At 36.8% G+C, this 23425-nt stretch overlaps 1 protein-coding gene across 1 annotated transcript in view; it reads right to left on the bottom strand.

The window, feature by feature from the left end:
- Positions 1–849: 849 nt before the first annotated feature.
- MEP1A (meprin A subunit alpha) overlaps positions 850–23425 on the bottom strand; it is a 38145-nt gene continuing 15569 nt past the window's right edge. The window contains exons 4-12 of the mRNA XM_044674945.1: positions 23168–23285; positions 22178–22353; positions 20984–21205; positions 19697–19846; positions 13243–13458; positions 9110–9586; positions 7103–7276; positions 5561–5858; positions 850–1018 (exon numbers count right to left, since the gene is read on the bottom strand). Of these exons, the coding sequence (XP_044530880.1) occupies positions 850–1018; positions 5561–5858; positions 7103–7276; positions 9110–9586; positions 13243–13458; positions 19697–19846; positions 20984–21205; positions 22178–22353; positions 23168–23285 (2000 nt within the window). The remainder of the gene's footprint in view (positions 1019–5560; positions 5859–7102; positions 7277–9109; positions 9587–13242; positions 13459–19696; positions 19847–20983; positions 21206–22177; positions 22354–23167; positions 23286–23425) is intronic.

Genomic DNA, 23425 nt, shown 5'->3' with positions numbered 1-23425 from the left:
ATATACTTGTCTTCTCAGATCTACTGTAAACTCTTCAAGAATAAGGATTGTTTCATTCTCTGCAAACATGGTCTGGCCTGGCACATAGTAGGCACTTTACAAATGGCTGTTTAATTGAAAACTGTGTTACCTCACTAAATTAATTATATCTGTGAGCCTCAATTCTCTCATCTTCAAAATGGAGACAACAATAGATGTAGCATCTACTTTGTGAGGAGGAAATAAAGGCAATGTAAACCATGTTTAAAAGTCAATAAAATTTTATTATTATTTTAAAATTTCCTGATACAAGAGCCCTTTAAGGGGTAGAACCAACTAAGTGGTATAGTGGATATGATACTGGGTTTGGACCTGAGTTCAAATTTGGCTTCAAACACTGACTTGCTATGTGATTCTGGATGAGTCATTTAAACTCTATCTGTTTCAGTTTCCTCATCTTTAAATAGGGAATATAATAGTACCTACCTTGCAGGGTTGATGTGAGGATCAAGTGAGATAACATATGCGAAAGTTCTTTGCAAACCTTAAAGCACTATATAAGTGTCAGCTATTATTATTGTTATGTTTAAAGTCCAGATCTTCAGTTCTGCCTACTGCTAAGGGAGACATAAGGGATTTTAAATTTCGTAGCTGAATTCATCCAATGGGCTTCATCTTGTAACTCTTATCTTTAGAAGGAGTCAAAACGTTTCTAAATCATTTAATGCCGGACCCAAATTAGGGCATTAACAAGCAAGGGAGGTGGTCACTTCAGAGGATGCAAGTTTAGAATGAAGGTGGAAAGAAGTGACCTAGTATCCATCAAAGGGAAGAGAAAAAAGTGGTTGTAGGGGAACTACCCCAGAGATTTCAATAGTTTGCTCCTGGTGTCAGCCTTTTGGACATTATGGAGATGATGGCAATAGTCAACACAATAGTCCCAGTGACTCCTCCAATCATCATTCCCAGGATGCTTCCATGGACCTGCATAGCCTGACATCGTTCTCCAGTGTAGAAGAAGGCATGACCAGAGGCGCACCTGGGGAAAACCACAGAGATGCCCAAGTGTAAGTAATGACCAGACGTTTAGAGATTTATAGATTTTTGGAACAGAGGACATGTCATCTGCCTCCCTTTTAAAATCTTGGAATCTAAGGTACAGAGGAATGAAATTATTTGTCAAAGACCGTGTAGGGCATTCATGGCTGCCTCCTGATTCCTAGATGTGTGTGTGTGTGTGTGTGTGTGTGTGTGTGTGTGTGTGTGTGTGTGTGTTGGCTTTTACCAGTCTTAGTGAAGTCTATGGACCCATTTCAAAATAAAGATTTTAAATGTATAAAATTAAATACATGAGATTACAAAAGAAACAAAGTATTAAAAGATGTAACTTTTTCTTCTCCAAGTTCACAGACTCTTTGGTGTGGGAGTAGATAAAGTGCCAGGGCTAGAGTCACACAGTTAGGAAGTGTCTGAGGTCAAATTTAAACACTCTGGACTTGTATTTAAATTCGACCTTAGACGCTTCCTAACTATGTGACCCTGGGCAAGTCATTTAACCCTCATTTCTTAGCCCTTACCCTTCTGTCTTGGAGTTAATACTTGATACATTAACTCTAAGACAGACAGTATGTTTTGGATAAAAAAATTAAAAAAAAAACCTGTTGTATAGAGGGCCAGACTTGGAGTTAGGAAGAACTGGGTTCAAATCCAACTTCAGACACTTCCTAGCTATGAAACTCTGGACAAGTCATTTAACCCCAATTGCCTAATCTTTGATGTTCTTTTCTCTTAGAAATTATACTAACAGAGAAGATAATGGTTTAAAAAAAAACACAAAAAACCCTGCCTCAGAGGATCACCAGAAAGGCACCGAGAAATTGTGACTTGGTCAATGTTACACAGAGAGTATGTGTCAGAGTCAGTACATGAACTCGCTCAAGTCAGCTCTCAATTGACTATGCTACAATGTCTATCATTATTACTAATATTGCTATTGTTATGACCACATCATCATCTCTTTCTACAAAGTTCAGCTAGAAATGGTCCTGGAACAAGTCTCTCTCTCTTGCTATTACTCCTTTATATATATATATTATATATATATACATATATATATATGTGTGTGTACATACATATATATATTGTTCTATGGATTATTATACAGGTGAATAAAATAACTTGTTTGTGGGTAGATAAGAGTATGAGAATGTAAAATTATTCTCTCACTGAAAGTATCTTCAGTATAATCCCACTAGCCAACCAACAGGTGCACGGAGATAATATGGACCTCATTCTATTTATCCCCTTCTGGTTTTTATTTCCTGTCCCAGATNATATATGTGTGTGTGTGTGTGTGTGTGTGTGTGTGTATGTGTGTGTGTGTACATACATATATATATTGTTCTATGGATTATTATACAGGTGAATAAAATAACTTGTTTGTGGGTAGATAAGAGTATGAGAATGTAAAATTATTCTCTCACTGAAAGTATCTTCAGTATAATCCCACTAGCCAACCAACAGGTGCACGGAGATAATATGGACCTCATTCTATTTATCCCCTTCTGGTTTTTATTTCCTGTCCCAGATCCCTATATTTTGAAATCTCTACACTATGGAGTTTAGAGATTGTAGATATTTAAGATGGCCATGTGTATGAAAAAACACTCCTCTTCAATTTTTTTAACCCTTACTTTCCATCTTAGAATAATTACTGTGTATTGATTCCGAGGCAGAAGAATGGTAAAGGCTAGGCAATGGGGGTTAAGTGACTTGCCCAGAGTCACAGCTAGGAAGTGGTGTCTGAGGTCAAATTTGAACCCAGGACCTCCTGCCTCTAGGTCTGGCTCTCAATCTACTGAGCCACCCAGCTACCCCCTTCACTTTTTTTTTTAAAACTCATTATATCAGGGAGATTGTGGGTAAATCTAGTTAATTTCACTGGTCAGGTTCTCCAGGATATTTAGAGCTCTGTCTTTATAGCATTAGGATTTGTTCTCTGTTGAATCCATGAAAGGGAGTGAGTTTGTGGCAAATAATCTAAGGTCATGCCATGCTAGTTTGCTAAATTTTATAGCCTGGAATGATGTCATTTTCCTCTTTTCCTTATATAATCTACATTGTTGTCCAACTAGTTCTTTAAACATAATCCTTCTGTACATGGAGGTGGCAATGCTTTCGTCCTAAAATTCTTTCAATTGGGGCAGCTAAACTGCACAGTGAGTGGTTAGAGGATCAGACCTGGAGTCAAAAAGACATGAATTTATAACCTAGCTTCAAACACTTACTAGATGTGTTACCTTAAGAAAGTCTCTTAACCCCTGTCTGACTCAATTTCTCCATCTATAAAATGATGATAATAATAGCAGCCAGCTTCAAAGATTGCTACAAGGATCAAATGAGATAATAATTGTAGTGCTTAACAGTGCCTGGCACATAGGAAGTGCTCTATGAATGTTAGTTGCTATTATTATTGTAAACCTTTCTGTTTACACACACACACACACACACACACACACAATCTACATGATTTGGCCATTCTTTATTGGACTCTGAGTTTATGCCCATTATGGAGCTTCTGATTAAACCCTTGAATCTTAGGGGTTTCATAGGCTCCTCCATACTAAGATTAGGCTCTTTAGGATATATTCAGCCTGTGAGCTTTTATAGCTAAGAAAACAGCATACATTCCAAATGAGGGCCATGACTTTGTCAGTTTCTAGCCTTAAGAAAGTGAGGGAGAAAATGCTAACAATACAGATTAAACTTCAAAGTGGTGTCAGAATAAAACCTTTACTAGGACACTCCTGGTTTAACAAATCAAATAGTATTTGCTTGTTAACAGTTTTGATTCCTGCTCCGGGAAGACATGAGTCTGCTTGTTACCAAAGAATTTTTATAGGTTTTTTGAACCTGTTTGCCATGTTCTGTAAGAATACCTGCTGTTACTACTATGACTTCTGTTGCTACTGCTACTTCACTATATGGTTGGTTCTCATGCATACTCCCACACTTCATAAATCATTATTCCAATTGTTTCTAAAACCCTTACCTTCCTTCGTAGAATCAACACTGGGCATTGATTCTATGGCAGAAGAGAATTAAGGGCTAGGCAATGCCCGTTAAGTGACTTGCCCAAGGTTGCACAGTTAGGAAGAATCTGAGGCTATATTAGAACCCAGAACCTCTCTAGGTCTGGCTCTCAATCTACTGAACCACATAGATGGCCCCAGTCATTTTTTTTTTACTCTAGATGTGATATTTTGCCCAGCCTCTGAAGAGAGATCATATCCAAGAAGTGTCCAGCTTGGAAAAGGTCAGAACTAGCGGCATTCTGGAATTTTATTCTTGTTTATTTATTTTCATCAACCCTGGTGGCTATTATGTTCTGATTTCTGAATCTTCACTGATCTACCATCACTACCACCTACAACAAGAAGTTCTCTGAGAATAGTAGCACCAGTTTCCTGGGGACTCAGTGAAATTTGAAACCACCCCAGAGACCATTTTGGTCTTAGTTTCTTCATTAATATATGAGAGAGTTAGCAGGGAAGGCAAAATGTTGCAATTGACTCAGAGTGAGAGGGCTTGAGTTTGAATTCCAATCTTATTGCTCTGTGTAAGACCTTAGATAAATCACTCAATCCCTTTGAGCCTCAGTTTCTTTATCTGTAAAATGTTGTATTAGTTGATCTCTTGGATCCAGTGCAACTCCAGATTCAAGGATCCGTCCTTAGGAAATCATGCTAGTATTTAATGGCATGAGTTCTTCATTCTTTGTGGCAAGACTCCTATCATAGAGGAATTTTATTTCCCTTTCTTAATATAATTTAGAGGAATTTATTCTGGAAATATTTTAGTGCTGAAAAGAAATAGGAAGAGTAGTTTGAGAGCCTGTTAAGATGGTGGTAAACCTTGCTTCTAGGACAGAAGGAAGGAACTAGCCTAAAATATAGTATGTATATTTGTAATGGTATTGTATATAAGTAATGGTATTATTATTATTAATAATAATAATAGGTAGTCTTTAAATAGTAATATTTAAGATATTCAAAGCAGTTTATTTATGCTATCTCATTTGTAACACACAAAGACGTAGAGATTTCCCATCTAACTTGGAGGCCTTTGAAAATTATTAATCTGGAGAGAAAAAAAATTGAATCCTGGTTCAAATTGAAAAGTCAACCTACAGGAGTTGAGAACTATTTCTCCTGAGTTGACTGATACTCACTGTTAATAAGGCAGAATACTGGAATGAGAATCAGGAAACTCATTTAAATTCTGCCTCTATCTACTACGAGTCAGCTGTGAGGCCTTGGACAAGTCACTCTCTCTTTCCCCTCTGGATCAGCTTAACTCATCTACAAAGTGAGGAGGATCATCCTCATAGTTTCCTAAGATCTCTTTTAGCTCTGATAATTGCCACACTGATATGAAAATATAAATCATGGGTTGGACTAGGAAACCTTTTTAAAGATGAAAAAAAAATTTAACCACAAAATTTGTCTAGAATGCTACATGCAAGAGTTAGAAGGATGATGCTCAATCCCTCCAGACCCCGTGGGAGTCCCCTGGCACCCACCTGCAGCTTGCCATTCCTTTCACATTTACACAGATTCCTTCATTCTGACAAGGGTTTGGTTCACATGGGTCTCTGAAGTACTGCGGCCAATTGTGATCCTCCAGGGGGCCTGTGTTCTCTACCGACCGCTTCTGCCGCCCCGGTCTAGTGTCCAGGCTGCCAGATTGGGTTTCTTCTAATGGCATTGTCTTGGAATCCTCCTGTGGTGTGTGATGCTCAGGATTATGAAGAATCAGACCTGAGGAGCTCTGCCTCACGTTAGGAACAGGAACTTCAGTCTGCTTAAGGTAGGTGATATCTTCCAGGAAACAGACAAAGGAAGAGATTATAGGAATGATCCATAGTTAAAATAATGAATATAATTAATTTTCATTTCTAAAGATCCCAGAAAAAATCCAAGATTTCTGTGGCAAACACATTTTCCCCTCATGGAGAGAACTCTCAGAAATCTGACACAATAGTCTGTGACATCTAGGATAAAATGGCTCATGGATGTTTGGTCTCATCCAGGCCCAGTTCAAATATCCTGGGGGTTATGTGGGGCAGAATCAGCTCTTGTTTCCCCAACCTTTCTTAATTCTACTGCTATCCCTCTGCTAATTATCTTTTATTTTTCCTGTGGGGAGGCATTGGCACAGTTAAACTGTCCTGCATGGCATGGCTACATCAAAGAAGCCTCTGTGCTCAATGAGCAAAGCAGAATTGCAGTAAGTCAAAAGAACTGTGAGATGTCCCGATTTAGAAACACCTCCAGCCCAGTCATTCACATGGGCGATTTGTACCCAACCTGTGGTTCATATTGGTCTGATCAGCTTCAGTTGGACACACTGTACATTGACCCTAATACAGTGATATCATTTTAGTCCTCTTTGAATATGAAAAACAACAGCAATATTTATCCTAGAGATAGCTTGCTTTGGATAAATATCTCTTCATATGTTGTCTTCTCCATTAAAATGTAAGCTCATTGAGGGCAGGGACTGTCTCTTTCATCTTTTTGTATCCTCAATGCTCTACACAATGGCTGGGACATTTTTGTTGTTCAGGAAGGAAGGAAGGAAGGAAGGAAGGAAGGAAGGAAGGAAGGAAATTGAATGTATTTGACGTTTTAATCGTAGGTCATCTAAATGATCCCTTAGAGTTAGCAAGAGCCAAGTAGTGCTGAATCATGAAGACTCTCTGGGTTTCCTTTCTTACTGTATGAGTTATAAAGCAGGTTGCCTTTAAATGTCCAGTGACTCTTGAAGGGGAGTTCAAATGAACCCAAGATCAACCACCACATCTCAGAACTCCTGAGCTCAGTGATCATCCACTAATCTCAGCTTTTCCAGTAATGGAAGCTACAAGCAGATGCTACCACTCCTATTTACCTAACTTCATAAAGAATCCCCAAATAAACCATTGAAAACATTTCCTTCCACCTCAGTCTTTTAAAAACAATTCACCAGTTCAGTATGGGAAAGCTGTGTTGCTTTTTGCTAAAAAGAGAAGAAAGGTTCATGAAATTTATTGCTATTAGAAAAAATCTAACCAGACAGGTACCTTCAAAGTCCACAAAAATGACAAGTGTGTCATCTTTAATGAAATTCCGCTTTCGTAGCTGCTGATGAGAAATGACGGTACCCCAGCCCCAGTCGATGCTTCGGTAACATTGGCAGTCGTTGTCATAAGTCCCCACAATGGATGGTCTGTCCCAGATGACAGAATTATTTAGGGCTGCAAAAGTAGAATTTTTTTAAAAAAACTGATATTTCAAAGAGAATACATTTTCCCTAAAGGAATCAAGGCAGAGAGAAATCTGAGAAGATTCTTTGGAGTGGCCAAACATCTATCCCAGATCGTCTTCCCTCTGTTTAGGAGAAGGGAGCTCTGCAAACTTCTTTCTTGAAATCAACAAGTCCAATTCAATGACTAGGTATCAGGTTTCTCCAGCTATAAATGTTCTCTATTTTTTTTTAAAAGTTTGTTTCTTGGGAATTCTGTTGTTAGTAAGGCTTTTTTCAGGATTTACAATGTTATGTTTTTAGTTTGGGTTTCAATTTTGTTTCCAGATGGTCAAACTTCTCAGATGATGGGTCATTTGGATTTTAACATGTTCTGAGCAACACCATATTGGAAATATTTAATAAAGTTAAAAGCAGTAAGGAAAATATAGTCAGTTCTTCATTAACCAAAATTAATTGAAGAAAGCATTGGTTTTAGATAATCCAATTAGCAGATAACTGGCAAACCCTTTATTCTTAGCTTTGAAATATATTACATGGCAACTTGAAGACTGGGAGGTTTGGGGTTTTTGTGTTTTGCTTTCTTTTGGATATGTCAGGTTTTGCACAAAATATGACCCTCCTAATTACAGATTTGCTGTTCTTAGCACTGGGCAGAGTATGCTGAAGAGTTCTTTCCTGATCTGAAGAATGCAAATGAGGACTGAAATTGTGTGCCAAAGAATTGGAAATAAAATAAGGGGCCATCAATTAAGGAACAGCTTGACAGATTATGGTATTCATGAATGCAATGGAATATTATTATGCCAAAGGAAATAATAAAAAAAAATACTAGGACAGACTGCTGAATACATTCTCAAATGATGTCATTCATTTATTTTTTGCCCAACTATTTCCCTCATTTAAAAAATGGGGAGGGGGCAGCTGGGTATCTCAGTGGATTGAGAGTCAGGCCTAGAGACGGGAAGTCGTAGGTTCAAATCTGGCCTCAGACACTTCCCGGCTGTGTGACCGTGGGCAAGTCACTTGACCCCCATTGCCTACCCTTACCACTCTTCTAACTAGGAGCTAATACACAGAATTTAAGGGCTTAAAATTAAAAAATAAATAATAATAAAAATAAATAAAAAATAAAAAATGGGGAGGAAGTTAAATGTGGGTCCCAGAATGACCATGATGTTTAAAATATAAATCAATTTGTTAGAAAAAAAGAAATAACATGAAGAATTCAGAGAAACATGGGATACTGTTTACATGAACTGATGTAAAGAAAAGAAAACCAAGAACACACACCATCACCAAACTAATGAAGATGAAAAAGAAATCACTAAGTGATATCCAAATTCAGCTGAAATTGAATGACCAATTTTGGATTGACCAAAGACAGGAGAGGTTTAGGGCTTTTGTGTTTTGTTTTCTTTTCTTTTAGATATTTCTGGTTTTGTCCCAGATTTGACCATCCTAATTATAGATTTGCTATCAAAGTCAAGAGGCAACTAAGTAGCACACTGAACAGAGTGCCTGGCCTACAGTTGGGAGGACCTGGGTTCAAATCTAATCTCAGACACTTCCTAATTGTTTTACCCTGGGAAAGTCATTTAACCCCATTTGCCTATACTTAGTATTGATTCTAAGACATAGGATAAGGGTTGGGTTTTTAAAAATCTATAGTTAATAGGTCAGGTCACTGATGTGCTAGTTGAAGAATATAACCTTGTTATATTGTTTTAGTTGTTTTTTCCTTAAACAGAGGAAGGTTACAACTCTATTAGTCCTTTCAAAAACTTTTGGATGCATTCATACCAAAAGCTACCTACCTACCTACCTGAAGATATATGGCTCTTGGAGGTGGTAAACACCATGCTTGATGACATTCTCTTCTTGACATCAGGATCATTATCAACCATTGTCATGATGGCCTGCCTATTTTCCACTGGCCACTCCAAGATGGCATCATTCTCCCCACTGCAGAGATGAAAAGCAAGTCCAACATAGCCAGAGAGAGTGGAAGTGTATCTGCCATTTGGGTATAAGGTCACTCCATAACCATATCCCTCTGAGCTGTAGAATCGAGGGCTTAAGAGTCCTTGACCTTTCGGTGTGTTCTGAAGGACCTGAGAAAAATTTCGAACCATCCAGACCCCTCTGGGACAAGGAGTTTCAGTCAGAGTAATGTCATCCAAGAAAATCCCCCCAATAGAGTTCTGGGGGTCTCCCTTTGAACCTTGAAAGAGGTAGCGGAATTTCACTTCTTCTCTGAGGGTCACTTGGCCAATTTTCCAGCCATGGTCATTATCATCATCTGGGGTAGAAACAAAGAGCTGTCAAAAACCACTCAACAATGTGTTTCTTTTCATTCAAATAAGCCATTTATTTATCTCAGGAATTATTTAATTCCATGATTTCTCTTCTGGGGCTTAGTGCCAGGCTTTCTCTCTCCCCACACCCACAATATTGAATGCATTAATGCTCAAAATAAGCCAATCAGTAGGGATATGTAGTTACCAAGTCTGTATTTAAGATTTATGGAAGAGGGAACCCCCTGGCCCATGAATATTCACCACCAAAAAATATCCTTTAGTTGTTTAAAATTCCAGCATTACATTTTCCCATACTGTCAAAAGTTCTGTCTTAGAATGATTTGCTTAGATTAGAGAGTATTTTCTTAAAATTCAATCAATGAAGGTAGGTTTAAGTCTACTGGTCCTTCCTGCCTTAATGCAAAAATTTGTTCTAGAAGATTATCTCTGCTCTGTTTAGGGAAAACAGTCTGAGAAAAAGAGGAAAGAAAGGAAGAAGGTGATGGGACTATAGGATTTAGACCTGGAAGGGGACTGCAAGAGGTCCTCCCATCTAACTACCATTTTTTATAAATGAGAAAACCAGGACAACTAGGTAGTATACTGGATACAATGCTAAGCCATCTTTCTGAGTTCAAATCTGACCTCTGACTCTTACTGTGTGACTGTGGGAAATTCACTTAATGCTCTTTGCCTCAGTTTCCTCATCTATAAAATAAACAAGAGTAGGAAATGGCAAACTACTACTGTATCCTTCCAAGAAAACTTCAAATGAGATCACAAAAAGTTGGCTACAACTGAAACAACAGAACAATAACACACGATTGCTGTTATGGGTGCCTGGGTCAAGATTAGATTATACCTGTCCTAAAAGGCCAATTTAAAAGAGGAAAGGTTAGAAGTTTTGAGGGTAAGAAGATGAGGAATTGTTGCACTCCCTCATTATAATGTGTGAAAGGAATTTATGGTTAGGTTGGAGAGATGTCTGATGATTAACTGTAGCAGTGAGGATATGATGTGAATTATTTTTCCATCAGAGGGTTAGTTAATCACAAACACCTTAGATTCAGAAAAAGGCCTCTCAGGAAGTCCCAACTCTCACTTTGGAAACAACTGACATAGACTATCACATTAAGCTTTAAAAGGAAGTCCATTCAATAATCCCAAGCTGCTCTCTGACATAAAACCTGATTTTTTAGTACCAAATGTTCTCCTATCAATTCTAAATCCCAAAGCATGAAATGCCACAACCTCCAAAGAAACAGAATTATACGTGACTCAAAGAGCAATAGAAAAACACATGCTAGCCTCAATTGGGCTGTAGCATATTATCAAAGAAAACTTATTTTCAAGAAATGATGTGTAAAAGACATCATCTAGGAATTGTATAATTAGAAAAGGATGTATCTACACCAATTATACATTTAGGGTAAGAGATATCAAATGAACAGGCCATGGGTTGTTTTGGCCACTACAAAGTGGGAAATAATAGCCCAGACAAAGGCCTCTGGTATTTGCAGGATAGTCTGTGGAATATTTGATAAAATGGGTAAAATTAGCATAGGATGAGAAGGCATAGATGGTTGCAAACTACATCATTGTAGGGAGTAACCACATTCAGGATGAGTGAGATGGAATTAAATGTGTGATTCTTAAAGTAAAATATTTGGCTTACCCCAATATTCTTGGGGCAGAGGCACCCAGGTTTTTATCCTGACTAGGAAAGGGGACATAGAGGCTACTTTGTTTCTTTTATTTAAAAGTCCCAGAGAGAGCCAGGAAGGAATGATTGATAACAAGGAATACAGAGGCCCTTGATTCAGTTACTTTTCTTTATCTCTGAGGATGTTAAAAGGATGTTTCCTTGCATATGTATGTACTTTTGTTTTCTCTTTGAACTTATCTAGCTGTTTCTCAAACCTAGCCTGGAAGTCATGATTCAGATAACTGGAATCTAGCAGCATGGGAGGATGGGAGCTGGAGAAGTGGAAGAAGGGGAATTATGATTAGATATTCTTTTATATATTGGAGATCTTTGCTTAATTCTTTGGCACTTGCCAGTAGGGCATTTTATCCTTTTCATGGAAAGACAATAAAACTGCTGCTATTGTAAGTTTATTTTCTGACTCCAGATTATTTTTGCAAATGGAAAATTCTCAAGCCATTGTTATATAACCCCACTTAAGGAGATCACAGATATAATCCCATTGTATCTCCTCAATGATACTAAGGAAATCAGAAATATTAAAGGATACTCCATCCATTGATAAGTATACATATACATATGTATATAACACAATTTCTCCATCTTTCCTCATCTTGCATAATTCTTATCCATGTGTTTTCATTTGTCCTCCATAGAGGATATAGCAAATACACTAGAAGACTTCCTCTCATTTATTAGTAACTTGGAGTTGTCAATAGAATGTTTGGGCTATTCATCATCTCCATTTCTTACTACATGATTATCCCACCTTCTTTATAGTCATACATACCCTCAAGAATGTCCTTTAAGCTACGTTTCTCACTTGTCATCATTTTTAACATAGTATAATCTAATTATATTTGCCATATATCCTTCCATTGTCAGGAAAGTTATTTATTGTTAAAGTTAATTTTTCTCAAGTTCTTGATAATAGTCGTGAAACAAAATGTCCCCTTATAGTTATCATTAACTATTACTGTAATAGTTACAATAATATAATAATTATATTAGTAATTGTTTGCCTTTTAATGACTCCACAAAAATTTTTTTATTAGCTTAGGCAAATGCAACTTAATTTAGAAATATTTTTGGAGTGCCCAGCATGTGGCAAGCACTGATTTAGACCCTGTTGATACAAATAAAGAAACAACGTCTGCCCTCAAGGAACTTAACGTTGAAAATTTTTTAAAATAGCATTTGTTTTATATCATTCCCATGACACCGATTATATTCAACTTCATATAATAATTATTTGAATATATATTTCAGCTCCTCTACTAGAATGTGGACTCCCTGGGGTATGTCATAATCATCTTGAGGAAAGCAAACTGGCTCCGTGGGAAAAGCTATACATTTGGAAAGCTCTAAAACTTATTACATATGAAACATTGGGTGAGTCGCTTCAACTCCATACACCTTGACTCTCTTCATATGCTATATTTGTGATCTCCCTGAACAAATATTCCTCAAATCTCAGGAACTTATCTGACATTCAATAAAATTGGTTTGTTTAAATCATTCAGCTGTCCATTGCTGAGAGGGATGTGATAGAGTCAATTGTTAAATTTTCTTAGTGAGAATTTACACCTCAAAAATTGGCAAAGGCTTCAAATCAAGGCTTGATTTATGACTGTTGACTATCTAGACTTAAGTGATGGAGAAAATATTAATACAGATTAAACATTAAAATTTATCACGTTTATTTTTTCAGAGTTGGTTGTTAAACATTTACTAACACCCCTGGCATGTGGAGTCAATCACGAACAACTGCTTTGAAAGGCATACTATATACTTTCTTTTTACAAAATTATTATATTTCTTGAGACCTGAAGAAAATACATTAAGATTATACTTTCTTTTAAAAGAAAAAAATTAAATTGATTTCTCTTGCTTAGAGATTCAAAAGCCATGGTTTCAAAGATTTGATTCATTTCGAATTAGCCCTTGAAGTACCTTGAAATGTTTGTATCTTGACCAACTTGCGGACATTGCCAGTGCTGTCATCTCTCTTGACCCAAACAACAAGTCTGTCTGAGGGGCTTCCTGTCATCTTGTAGTAAAATTGGAGACACTGCTGCTTCCTCTTGGGGTAAAGAATCCTTGACTCCAGGAGGGCAGCTTCTTCTTTTGTCCCAGTACTGGTGTTGAAATACATGAAGTAACCTGCCTCTAACAAGGGAATAGAAATATGTTTTATCCCATATCCTTCCACTCTGCACTCTATTCGTATGGCTAAAGTAAAAGGCAGTGTCAGAGCATAGAGATAGACCAAAAGAAAGATAAAAAAAGCAAGATGTTCACCAGGCATTCTTCCAACAGGCTACTTGGACCAGGATAGAATTCACTGATTTGCCCCACATTCCATTTCACTTCCACTGTGAAAAAATACCCTCCATTTCCTTCATTCTTAAATTTGTGGAAGAGATACACTCTTTCCTATTGACATTCTAACCAAATACTACATAGGTACAGAACCATGGATTGTGTAGGTCTTGGACAACTGAAGATTCTGTGAATCACAGAATGTTGTATAATTTCTCTCCTGTTAAAGGCCTTCCTAGTTTTATGGCATTTCATTTTATTGTACATCAAAGATATTATTGGAGGGGCAGATTTCTACAAGTTGAAAATTTATGGCAATTCTGAGTAGACAAATTCTGTCAGTGTCATTTTTCCAATAGCATGTGTTTACATCATGTCTCTGGGTCACATGTTGGCAATTCTCAAAATTATTTGAAACCTTTTCATTATTATTAGATCTATTACGATGATATGTGAACAGTGATGTTTGGTGTTACTGTCATTATTTTTTGACATCTATGAACTATGCTCATAAGTTGGAGAGTGTCGGCTTCCCTTTTCCCTTTGTCACAACAAAATTGAAATTGAGACAATTAATAACCCTACAATGGGCTTCTAAGTGTTTAATGGGATAAACTTCACTATTATTTTAAGAAATTGCCATACCACTCCAACCTTTAGCAGCCACCATGCTGATCCAAGAAAAAGACTATGACTCATTGAAGCCTCAAGTGATGGTTAGCAATTTTTAGCAATAGAATATTTTTAATTAATTGTTATTTTAGACATAATACTATTGCACATTTAATAGATTACAGTATAGTGTCAACATAACTTTTATATGCACCAAAAAACAAAAAAATTCCTATGACTTGCTTTATTACTCTAATTGCTTTTTGTAGTGGTCTGGAACCAAACCCGTAATATCTCTGAGGTATGCCTTTATAAATTTTATATTTTCTTAACCCATGTACATCTTATTTCTCCCTAGTGGAACATAAACCCTTTGGGCAAATCACTTAATCCCAATGGGACTCAGTTTCCTTAGTTGATGTCCTATAATGTCCTTTCCAGTCTACGATCCTATGAAAATATTGACTCATTCAAGGTTATATGATTAATAAATGGTAGGGTTGGGATTTGAACTCAGGTTCTCTGACTCTAGTGTCAGTCCTTTTACTACTTATATCCTGCTGTCTACACATTCTTTAATTTAGGGAATAAATATGTCTAAGGAAACCTAAGAATTCAAAGGTTCAAGGATCTTATGTGGAATATATTTCTTGATATAGATTTAGCTGCCTCTTCTTCAAGAGTGACTGTAGACCTATTGTCCTAATGGTATACATCTTCCCTATACATTTTTCTTATTTTTCATCCAGATCTGTCATATAAAACACTCTGTTTAGCCTTCAAGGACCTTCTAAAATTAGATACGTCCTACTTTTTCAGTCTTCTTCCACATTATTCCCTAATCAGTATTCCTCAATCCAATTACACTGACCTCCTGGCTATTCCACAAACAAGCTATTCCATCTCTTGGCTCTCCTAGAATTTTCTTTGAAGGCTTCTATGCCTAGAATGCTCTTCTTCCTTTATTCTGACCACCAATCTCCCTGATTTCCTTTAAGTTCCAACTACAAGAAACTTTCCCTAACCTCTTTTAATTCCAGTGCTTTCTTTCTGCTAATTAACTCCTATTTATTCTGTATATAATTTGCTTTGTATAAATTTGTTTGCGTGTTTCCTTCTCCTTTAGATTATAAACTCTTTGAGGATGGAGGCTATCTTTTGCTGCTTTTTGTATCCCCAGAGCTTAGCACAGTGCCCAACACATAGTAGGTCCTTAATAAATGTTTATTGATTATTGGTTGGTATACTCTCAGTAAGAAAACTCTCTTTGTTAAAGCAAATCAGCACCTATTTTCTAATGCATGGTCTATTAGTATTACTAAGAGTAAACACCTTGCCTATGGTCAAGTAGTCCATAGGCTTGAACCTCAGTTCTCCTAAACTCTTAAGTTATTGATCCATTAAGTCAGGCTATCTTTAATGAAAAAAGTGATTAAGTATTAAATTTATATCTAATTTAAACTTTGTCCCTGTTCTAATCAGAAGAGTCCCAAGAATTCAACTCATCAGACCTGAGCTCTAGAACTAAAAGGACTCTATCTTGTAGGTCATCTAGTTCTTCTCCCTCATTTTACAGATGAAGAAACTGAGCTCCAGAGACAGGATCTTAGGCTAGTAGTAGAACTTGGATTCCAGTTCAAATCCATTCAAATTCAAGTTCATTATTATTTCCTCTGAACCACTACATGCCAGGATTGTGTGAAGCTGGGGATATGAAGATAAAAGTGAAATAGCTGCTGCCCTCCAGGGGCTTATATTCCACCAAGGAGAAAATACATGCACATACATAAGTAAATATAATATACATGTATGTGTGTACACATTTATGACATGTGTATATATACATATACACACTTTGTGTTTATAGCTCATATATATGCCCATATATATTTGACATATACATGTTATACATTATTTAAAGGACCTTATGTTGAGATATATGTATAAGTGTTGTGTAGGTGTGAGTGGTATGTGTGTATGTGTGTGTGTGTGCATGCATATGGGCAGGTAGGTGGTACAGTAAATAGAATATTGGCTCTGCAGTGAAAAAGAGGAGGCTTCTTGAATTCAAATCTAGCTTCAGACACTTACTAGCTGGGTGACCCTAATTACCTCAGTTTTCCTCATCTGTAAAATAAGCTGGAGAAGGAAAGGCAAGTCCCCTCAGTACTTTGCCAAGAAAACCCCAAAATGGGGACACAGAGAGTCAGACACAACTGAAATGATGAAACAACAACTATATATGCATATAGTTTGAAAAAAAACTTTGCAAATATTTTCTCATTTTATCATCACAACAATCCTGAGGGAGAAGTGCTACCCTCTATTTTGTAGAAAAGGGAACTGGAAGACCAAGATTAAATGACTTGCCCAGGATCATGCAGCTTGTACATATCTGAAGCTACATTTGAACTGATTCCAGGTCCAGTGTCTTATTCGCAGCATCCCTTACATGTATGTGTTTGGTTTTTTAAAACATTTACCTTCCATCTTGGAATCAATACTGCATATTGGTTCTAAGGCAGAAGAGAGCTAAGAGCTAGACAATAGAAGTTAAATAATTTGCCCAGAGTTACACAGTCAGTAAGTATTTAAGGTCAGATTTGAACCCAGAACCTCTTATCTGCAGACCTGATTCTCAGTTCTCACTGAGTCACCTAACTGTCCTCGCATCTCTTACATATTGACTAAAAAAAAAGTCAAAATCATTTTAAAGAGGAAACAGATCTCTATGGTTTAATCTAAACACAAAAAAAATCCCTAGAATATATCCCTAGAGAAAGGTAGACATTTATACGTAGAATGAAAACTCCATAAGGTCAGGCATGATTTGTCTTACTAAACTTTGCTTTTTTTTTTTTTTTTTCTCAGCCCTCATACGGTGTTCTACACATGGTAAGCCTTCATTAAACATTGAACCCTTGTTCAAAGAAGAATGCTGAGCCAGGTGGTTATCAATCCCTGCCTTGCCACTAAAGTGACACAGGGTGGGACAAGATGCTCTTTAGTGACCCTTCAACTCTGATTTTTCTCAGTTATCTAAAAATTAGCTAATATCTTATAACAAACATCAGACTTTTACTTTGCTGAAGCTACTTCTTCCTAAGAGGAATAATGATTATAGATCAGAGTCTGATCAAGCAATTCTAAATATTTATTCGAAGCAGGGATGATTTTTTTTACTTTTTTTTTAAAAAACATATTTACTGCTATATTCTGAGCATTTCAAACAGTGTGCAAAACTTCCCTTCCACTTATAGATCACTTTTGTGGTTTAGTTGAAAATCAATTGTTAACCTATAAGCTATCATGCTCTAGATCTTAGATTTGTGGTTATAATTGGATGTTATAGATAGCTTCAGAATCCCTAGGAGATAACGGATTGTTGACTTAATGATCTTGAAGATAAAAAAAAAGACCTTGTCCTTTTCTAGGACCATAAGGCATCTGGGGATTTTTCCAACCTGCTTTGGGGACAAAACCTACTCCTCCCATCCCAGATGTCATCTCTACCTGTGAACTCTCAGGGGGATGTTGAGCAAAGTACTTAAAATCACTATGTTTTAAAATATTTATGTTATTTACATAAGACAACTTGACGTAATAAATAGAGAATAGGCCTCAGAATCAAGAGGGCCAGTGTTCAAGTCTCATTTCTAAATCATAAATATTGCTGTAACTGACCCTGGGCAAAATGGTAACTCTTTGTGACCATACATTGTGAAATGACTGCTATATCTGCTTTGAAAGACAAATTCTCCACACTGGAAATTCCTTATGCCAAAAAATAACAGATCCAATCCAGAATTGAAAAGAAGATATTCATATTTAATGACTCCGAATTAGAAGACCCTCAGAAACCATCTAACTCAGTTCAAACCTGAATAAAAAATCCTTCTACATTTTCCCCAGCCTAGCTTTTGCTTCCCAAATGATGGGGAATTCATTGCCTATCAAAGTAGTCCATTCCATTTTTGAACAGCTCTAAAGCTCTAACTGTTTAAGATAGATAGATAGATAGATAGATAGATAGATAGATAGATAGATAGATAGATAGATAGATAGATGTGGATAGATGGATGGATGGACAGATAGATAGATGGAGAGATAGATAGTTGGAGATATGAACAGACAGAGATAGACATCAAACCAAAATTTGTCTTTAGGACGTCCTCTTCTTTTTAGTTCTGTCCTCTAGACCAACCAGAATAAATTAAATCCATATGATAGCTCTTTGAAAACGTGAAAACTTCGAAAACTTTGAAATACTTGAAAACAACTACAAGTCTTCTCCATGCGAGACATTGCCAATATCTTGAAGTAATCCTAAAATGATGACATAATCTTAAATCCTCTTACCTTCCTGTTTGCTCTGCTCTGGATGCGATTCATTTTGACAGTGTATATCCTAAAACTCATCTCTTTGAACTGAACAAAGTACCACATATGGTCTAAACAGAAAAAAAGTACAGAGAAAACCTTCTCCCTGGTCCTGGGTACTATTCCTTTTTTTTTTTTTTAATTTAGAATATTTTTCCATGGCTACATGATTCATGATCCTTCCCCTCCCAAAGCCAACAAACAGTTCTAGTAGGTTATACATGTATCATTGTTCAAAGCCTATTTCCATGTTATTCATATTTGCAGTAGAGTGATCCTTTAACATCAAAACCCTAATTATATCCCTATTGCACTACGTGATCAATCATGTATTTTTCTTCTGCATTTCTGTTCCCACAGTTCTTTCTCTGGATGTGGATAGTGTCCTTTCTCCTAAGTTCCTCTGGATTGTCCTGGATCATTGCATTGCTACTTACTATTCCTTTCTTAATGAAATACAAGATTATATTCATTTGCCTCACTACCATATCTTTTTTTTTTAACCCTCACCTTCCGTCTTGGAGTCAATATTGTGTATTGGCTCCAAGACAAAAGAGTGGTAAGGGCTAAGCAATGGGGGTTAAGTGACTTGCCCAGGGTCACACAGCTGAGAAGTGTCTGAGGTCAGATTTGAACCTAGGACCTCCTGTCTCTAGGCCTGGTTCTCAATACATTGAGCTACCCAACTGCCCCCACTACCATATCTTATTGTTTCATGTTGAGCAATTGGTTCCTCCAAAACTGAAGACATTTTCCAGTTTTCTAGCCATATATGACACCCCCATCTTAAATTTGATGAAACTGTTTTTTTGAGCCTATGAATCACTTTTTCCTTCTCTTGTCACTAATCACACATCCTCTCAACTTTTTTTATCATTCAGTTTTATCTTTCCTTTGCATGCACCGTCCTTCAGTGTTTTTTTTTATTCAATTGATATCTATGGGATACAGTTTGTCCTTTGTCCTCTTTCAGATTCCTACATATAAAAGTATATAGATATCAACAAAAATGCTGACTTGCAGTAGTCAAAATAAACCTGATAAACAAACTGACTGCCCCTTTAATTTCCCTTGTTTATCTTGCTCCACTGACCTTTGCATTGTCCAACCAGAGTATGATCTTCTTGTCCAGGACTATCACCTCTCCTATGAATCCAGTCTTCATCATCTCTGGTGCCCTGAATCATACCACAAATGTTTTGCTTCTCAAAAGAACACTGGTCCAGAAAAGTGTGAGTTGCCGCTGGAAAGAATATGATTATATATAGACTCATGGTTCAAAAGATCATGATGTCTTATTTCTAAAGGTAGTTAATTTCTAGACAGAAAGTAAGAATAATGCCTCATTGTAGTTGTACATCCCTTTAAGTTTTGTAAGGCTCTTTCTTCACAATAAATCTGAAAGATAGGTAATGCAAAGATTTGGGATCCTCTTTTACAGATGAGAAAGTTGAAGCTCCAAGTGACTGAAGAACAGTCAAGGCTAGGATGCAAATCCAGGTTTCCTGGCTTTTTAGTTCTGTCCTCCAGACCAACCAGAATAAGTTAAATGCATATGATAACTCTTTGAATACTTGAAAACAACTACAAGTCTTCTCCAAGCTAAACATTGGCAATATCTTGAAGTAATCCTAATATGATGACATAATCCAATAATTCACTCTTACTACTTTATGAAAGTCATCAGATACATTAATGTCACGAGTCTTTAGTTTCATTATCTGAATTTCTCTAACACCAATCCTTGTCAGCAAGTTCTCCATTTACATTTGTTAGGCAAAATTGATATAGATGAATGCTTGTTTACCCTTTTTTTAATCTTAACCTTCCATCTTAGAATCAATACTGTGTACTGATTCCTTTGGAGAAGAATGGCAAGGGCTAGACAATGGGGATTAAGTGACTTGCTCAGGGTCACACAGCTAGGAGGTGTTAAAGGATGGGTTTGAATCCAAGACCTCCCATCTCCAGACCTGTACCTCTATCCACTGAGTCACCTAGTTCTTCCACTTTCTTACTTTTTTATTTTTGAAAACCCTCATCTTCCAACTTGGAATTAATACTGTGCATTGGTCCCAAGGAAGAAAAATGGTAAAGGCCAAGCAATAAGGGTTAAGTGACTTGCCCAGGTCATCCATTTGGGAAGTGTCTGAGGTCACATTTGAACCCAGAATCTCCTATCTCTAGTCTTGGCTCTTAATCCACCAAGCCACCTAACTGCCCCCCAAAACTGGATCAATTTTAGTATGCCTGGACTTCTACCCTTCAAAGAAGTAGAAAAAGAGAAAGACACCATCAATTCAGAGTTTACAGAGCATTCAGGTGAGCAGAGAGATGGCATAGTTTCAAAATCTCATCATCCAGCTCCATCGTAACTCACTGCAATTGTACATGCGATTAAGCCTTTCTATGTCAATGGTGCTGAAATCAAGACGCTGCCCAATGATGTCATCAAATGCAGGGATCTTGGCTGTGATGGTGGGTGCACTTGCATTCTTGTTAAAGGAGAACGGCTCATAGTGCATCAGAGATTCATAGTCATAGGGAGTGTTGAGGTCAGTTATGTAACTGTCGCTGTAAGTATTGAAGTTGTGCTCATAACCTGTCAGGGAGAGAATTGGCTGATTATCAGTCTTGAAAAGGATTTACATAGATTGCTGGCAATGAAATCTCTTTTGGTACATTCCAGGGAAGAGGCTCTTTCCACACCAGTCATTAACAGGAAGCAGGTGGAAAACAATCCCTGATCGAGTTCCTACATATTAATAAGGTCTCTGAAACCAAGGAGTGTTTTAGATGCTGGGAAACTCTAGATCCTTAACAATTTCTAAATTCTATTCTTCTTTTTCCTATTAATTGGGAGAATAAAAAATATGATAAAATTTCAATTAGCAACCATAACTAGAAAGATCCATTAATTAACTAAAACTTTAACTTTCAGTAGAGCGCAAAGAAATGCTTCCAATTCCTTTCCCTACTGCCTTCCTCACACATATAATGTCCAAAAGAAAAAAAAAATCCTATTGGGTTTTATTTAAAATTAAAACACTTTCAATGTAGCCCGTAGAGTCACTACAGATTTAATTTGATCCCCAATATGAGAAATTACCCCATGACTTTATAATCCTTAAGATTCAGTTATATTTGCTGTGGAAAGAACATAGAGGATTATAATTTTAGAACATTTCAACAAAAAAAGGAAAGAAAATGTGTTTTTTATTTAAAAAAAAATGTTTTCTGGTTGTTCTTTAGTTTTAAAAATTTCAGTTCACTGAAACACACCATTACCCAAGACAGCAATTCAAGATATTTATATAATCCAGTTGTGTTTTCTTATAGTAATTATTTAACATCACTTAATAAACAATCAATAAATATTTACTAGGTTTTTTTTCTTTCCTAAGCAGGAATCATCAGATAAGATTAGGTGAAAACAAGTGACTCATTTAGCTCTACACTCAATATATACTGTGTTGCTCTAAGGTAGCTAGAATCCACCCACCTCACTAATTTGGTCACATATAATTAATTGGGGATACAAATTTGACTTACCAATGGCCAGATTGATACCCACCTGGAATAATTTCATCCCACCAAATATTCACGTAATCATCCCGGTCCGACCTTGACTGTTCATGATAAAACCCCAATGCATGCAGTATTTCATGCTCAACAATAGCTTTGTAGTCACATCCTGAACCAATGGAAAGGTTCTGCCCTGTATGTTTATCTCCGACCTCAGACCAGCACCTATAAATAAAGATAGGAAAGAAACTTTTCTCTGAGAATCCCAAAGTTTCAACATCAATATTTGCTAGAAAGGCATAGGGTAGCCTCTTCATATTTGTTTGATATTGACACTAAATTTAAGAACAGGAATCCTAAGGATTTTGAGGTCTTTAACCAAGATTACCAAAGCCACATTTAGCAACCAGTAGCACTGCATCTCATTCAGACAATGAGAAAAGTACCTATCGTGTCTAAAGAACATCACAAAAGTAGATTCCATAACATTCCTCAAAAAAAAAAATTCTTCTATTTAAAACTTTAAGGGGTAGAGCTTAAGATCCTCAGAGTTTAACATCTTTTATAAAACCCATTGTTCTCTTCTTTTTGATTATTTTGGGTTTTCCTCATAGAGCCTCCTTTTTTTTTTTCTTTAAGGAATTATGTAACTTTCCTCTTCCCCATGTCTTCCCAGGAGAGACAATGAGATTTAGTGGAAAGAATACTGGATTGGGGATCAGAGATTTCCTGTGGTAGAGGAAACAAATAGCTGTCCTAGATCTTAAATCTATATTGTACACTGAGATTCTGTTCCTTATATTTTGTGGAAACCCAAAATGTGAGCTACACATAAGCATTGTTTTAGAGATTTCCTTGGAATTCTACTCCAAGGTGGGGCAGAACCAGAGAAGAAATCTAACAGTCATGCTTGCTCCCAGCATTACACCTCCAGGACGAATAAGTGTATCTGGGAGCTTGGAGATCTTTTGGGAAACCCTTTGGGCTATTCATATATTCATGAAAGGTAGAATTTTCAGATTTTTTTTATAACACTAACCCATCAAACTCTTGAAATATGATGTAAGTTTCTTCTCCATTGTAGGGCTTGAAATCCACACAGGACTTGAGACGGAACATTTCAAAGGCATAAAGAATAACTCCTTTAGCATTCAGTCCTAGAAAATACATTGTGCTCATTTTAGACACTCATCTGAGAAAATGCTTCATGTGTTATGATGAAACAAGTCTGACTTCCTTTTTTCCTCCTCTCCCCCTCAATAACAGTCTTCTTTCTCATAATCAATACAGCATTCTG

This window comes from Gracilinanus agilis, chromosome 4 (genome assembly GCF_016433145.1).
Source record: "Gracilinanus agilis isolate LMUSP501 chromosome 4, AgileGrace, whole genome shotgun sequence".
Classification (NCBI taxonomy): domain Eukaryota; kingdom Metazoa; phylum Chordata; class Mammalia; order Didelphimorphia; family Didelphidae; genus Gracilinanus; species Gracilinanus agilis.
Note: the sequence above shows the minus strand (reverse complement) of the source record. Positions and strands in the feature narration are given on the sequence as shown.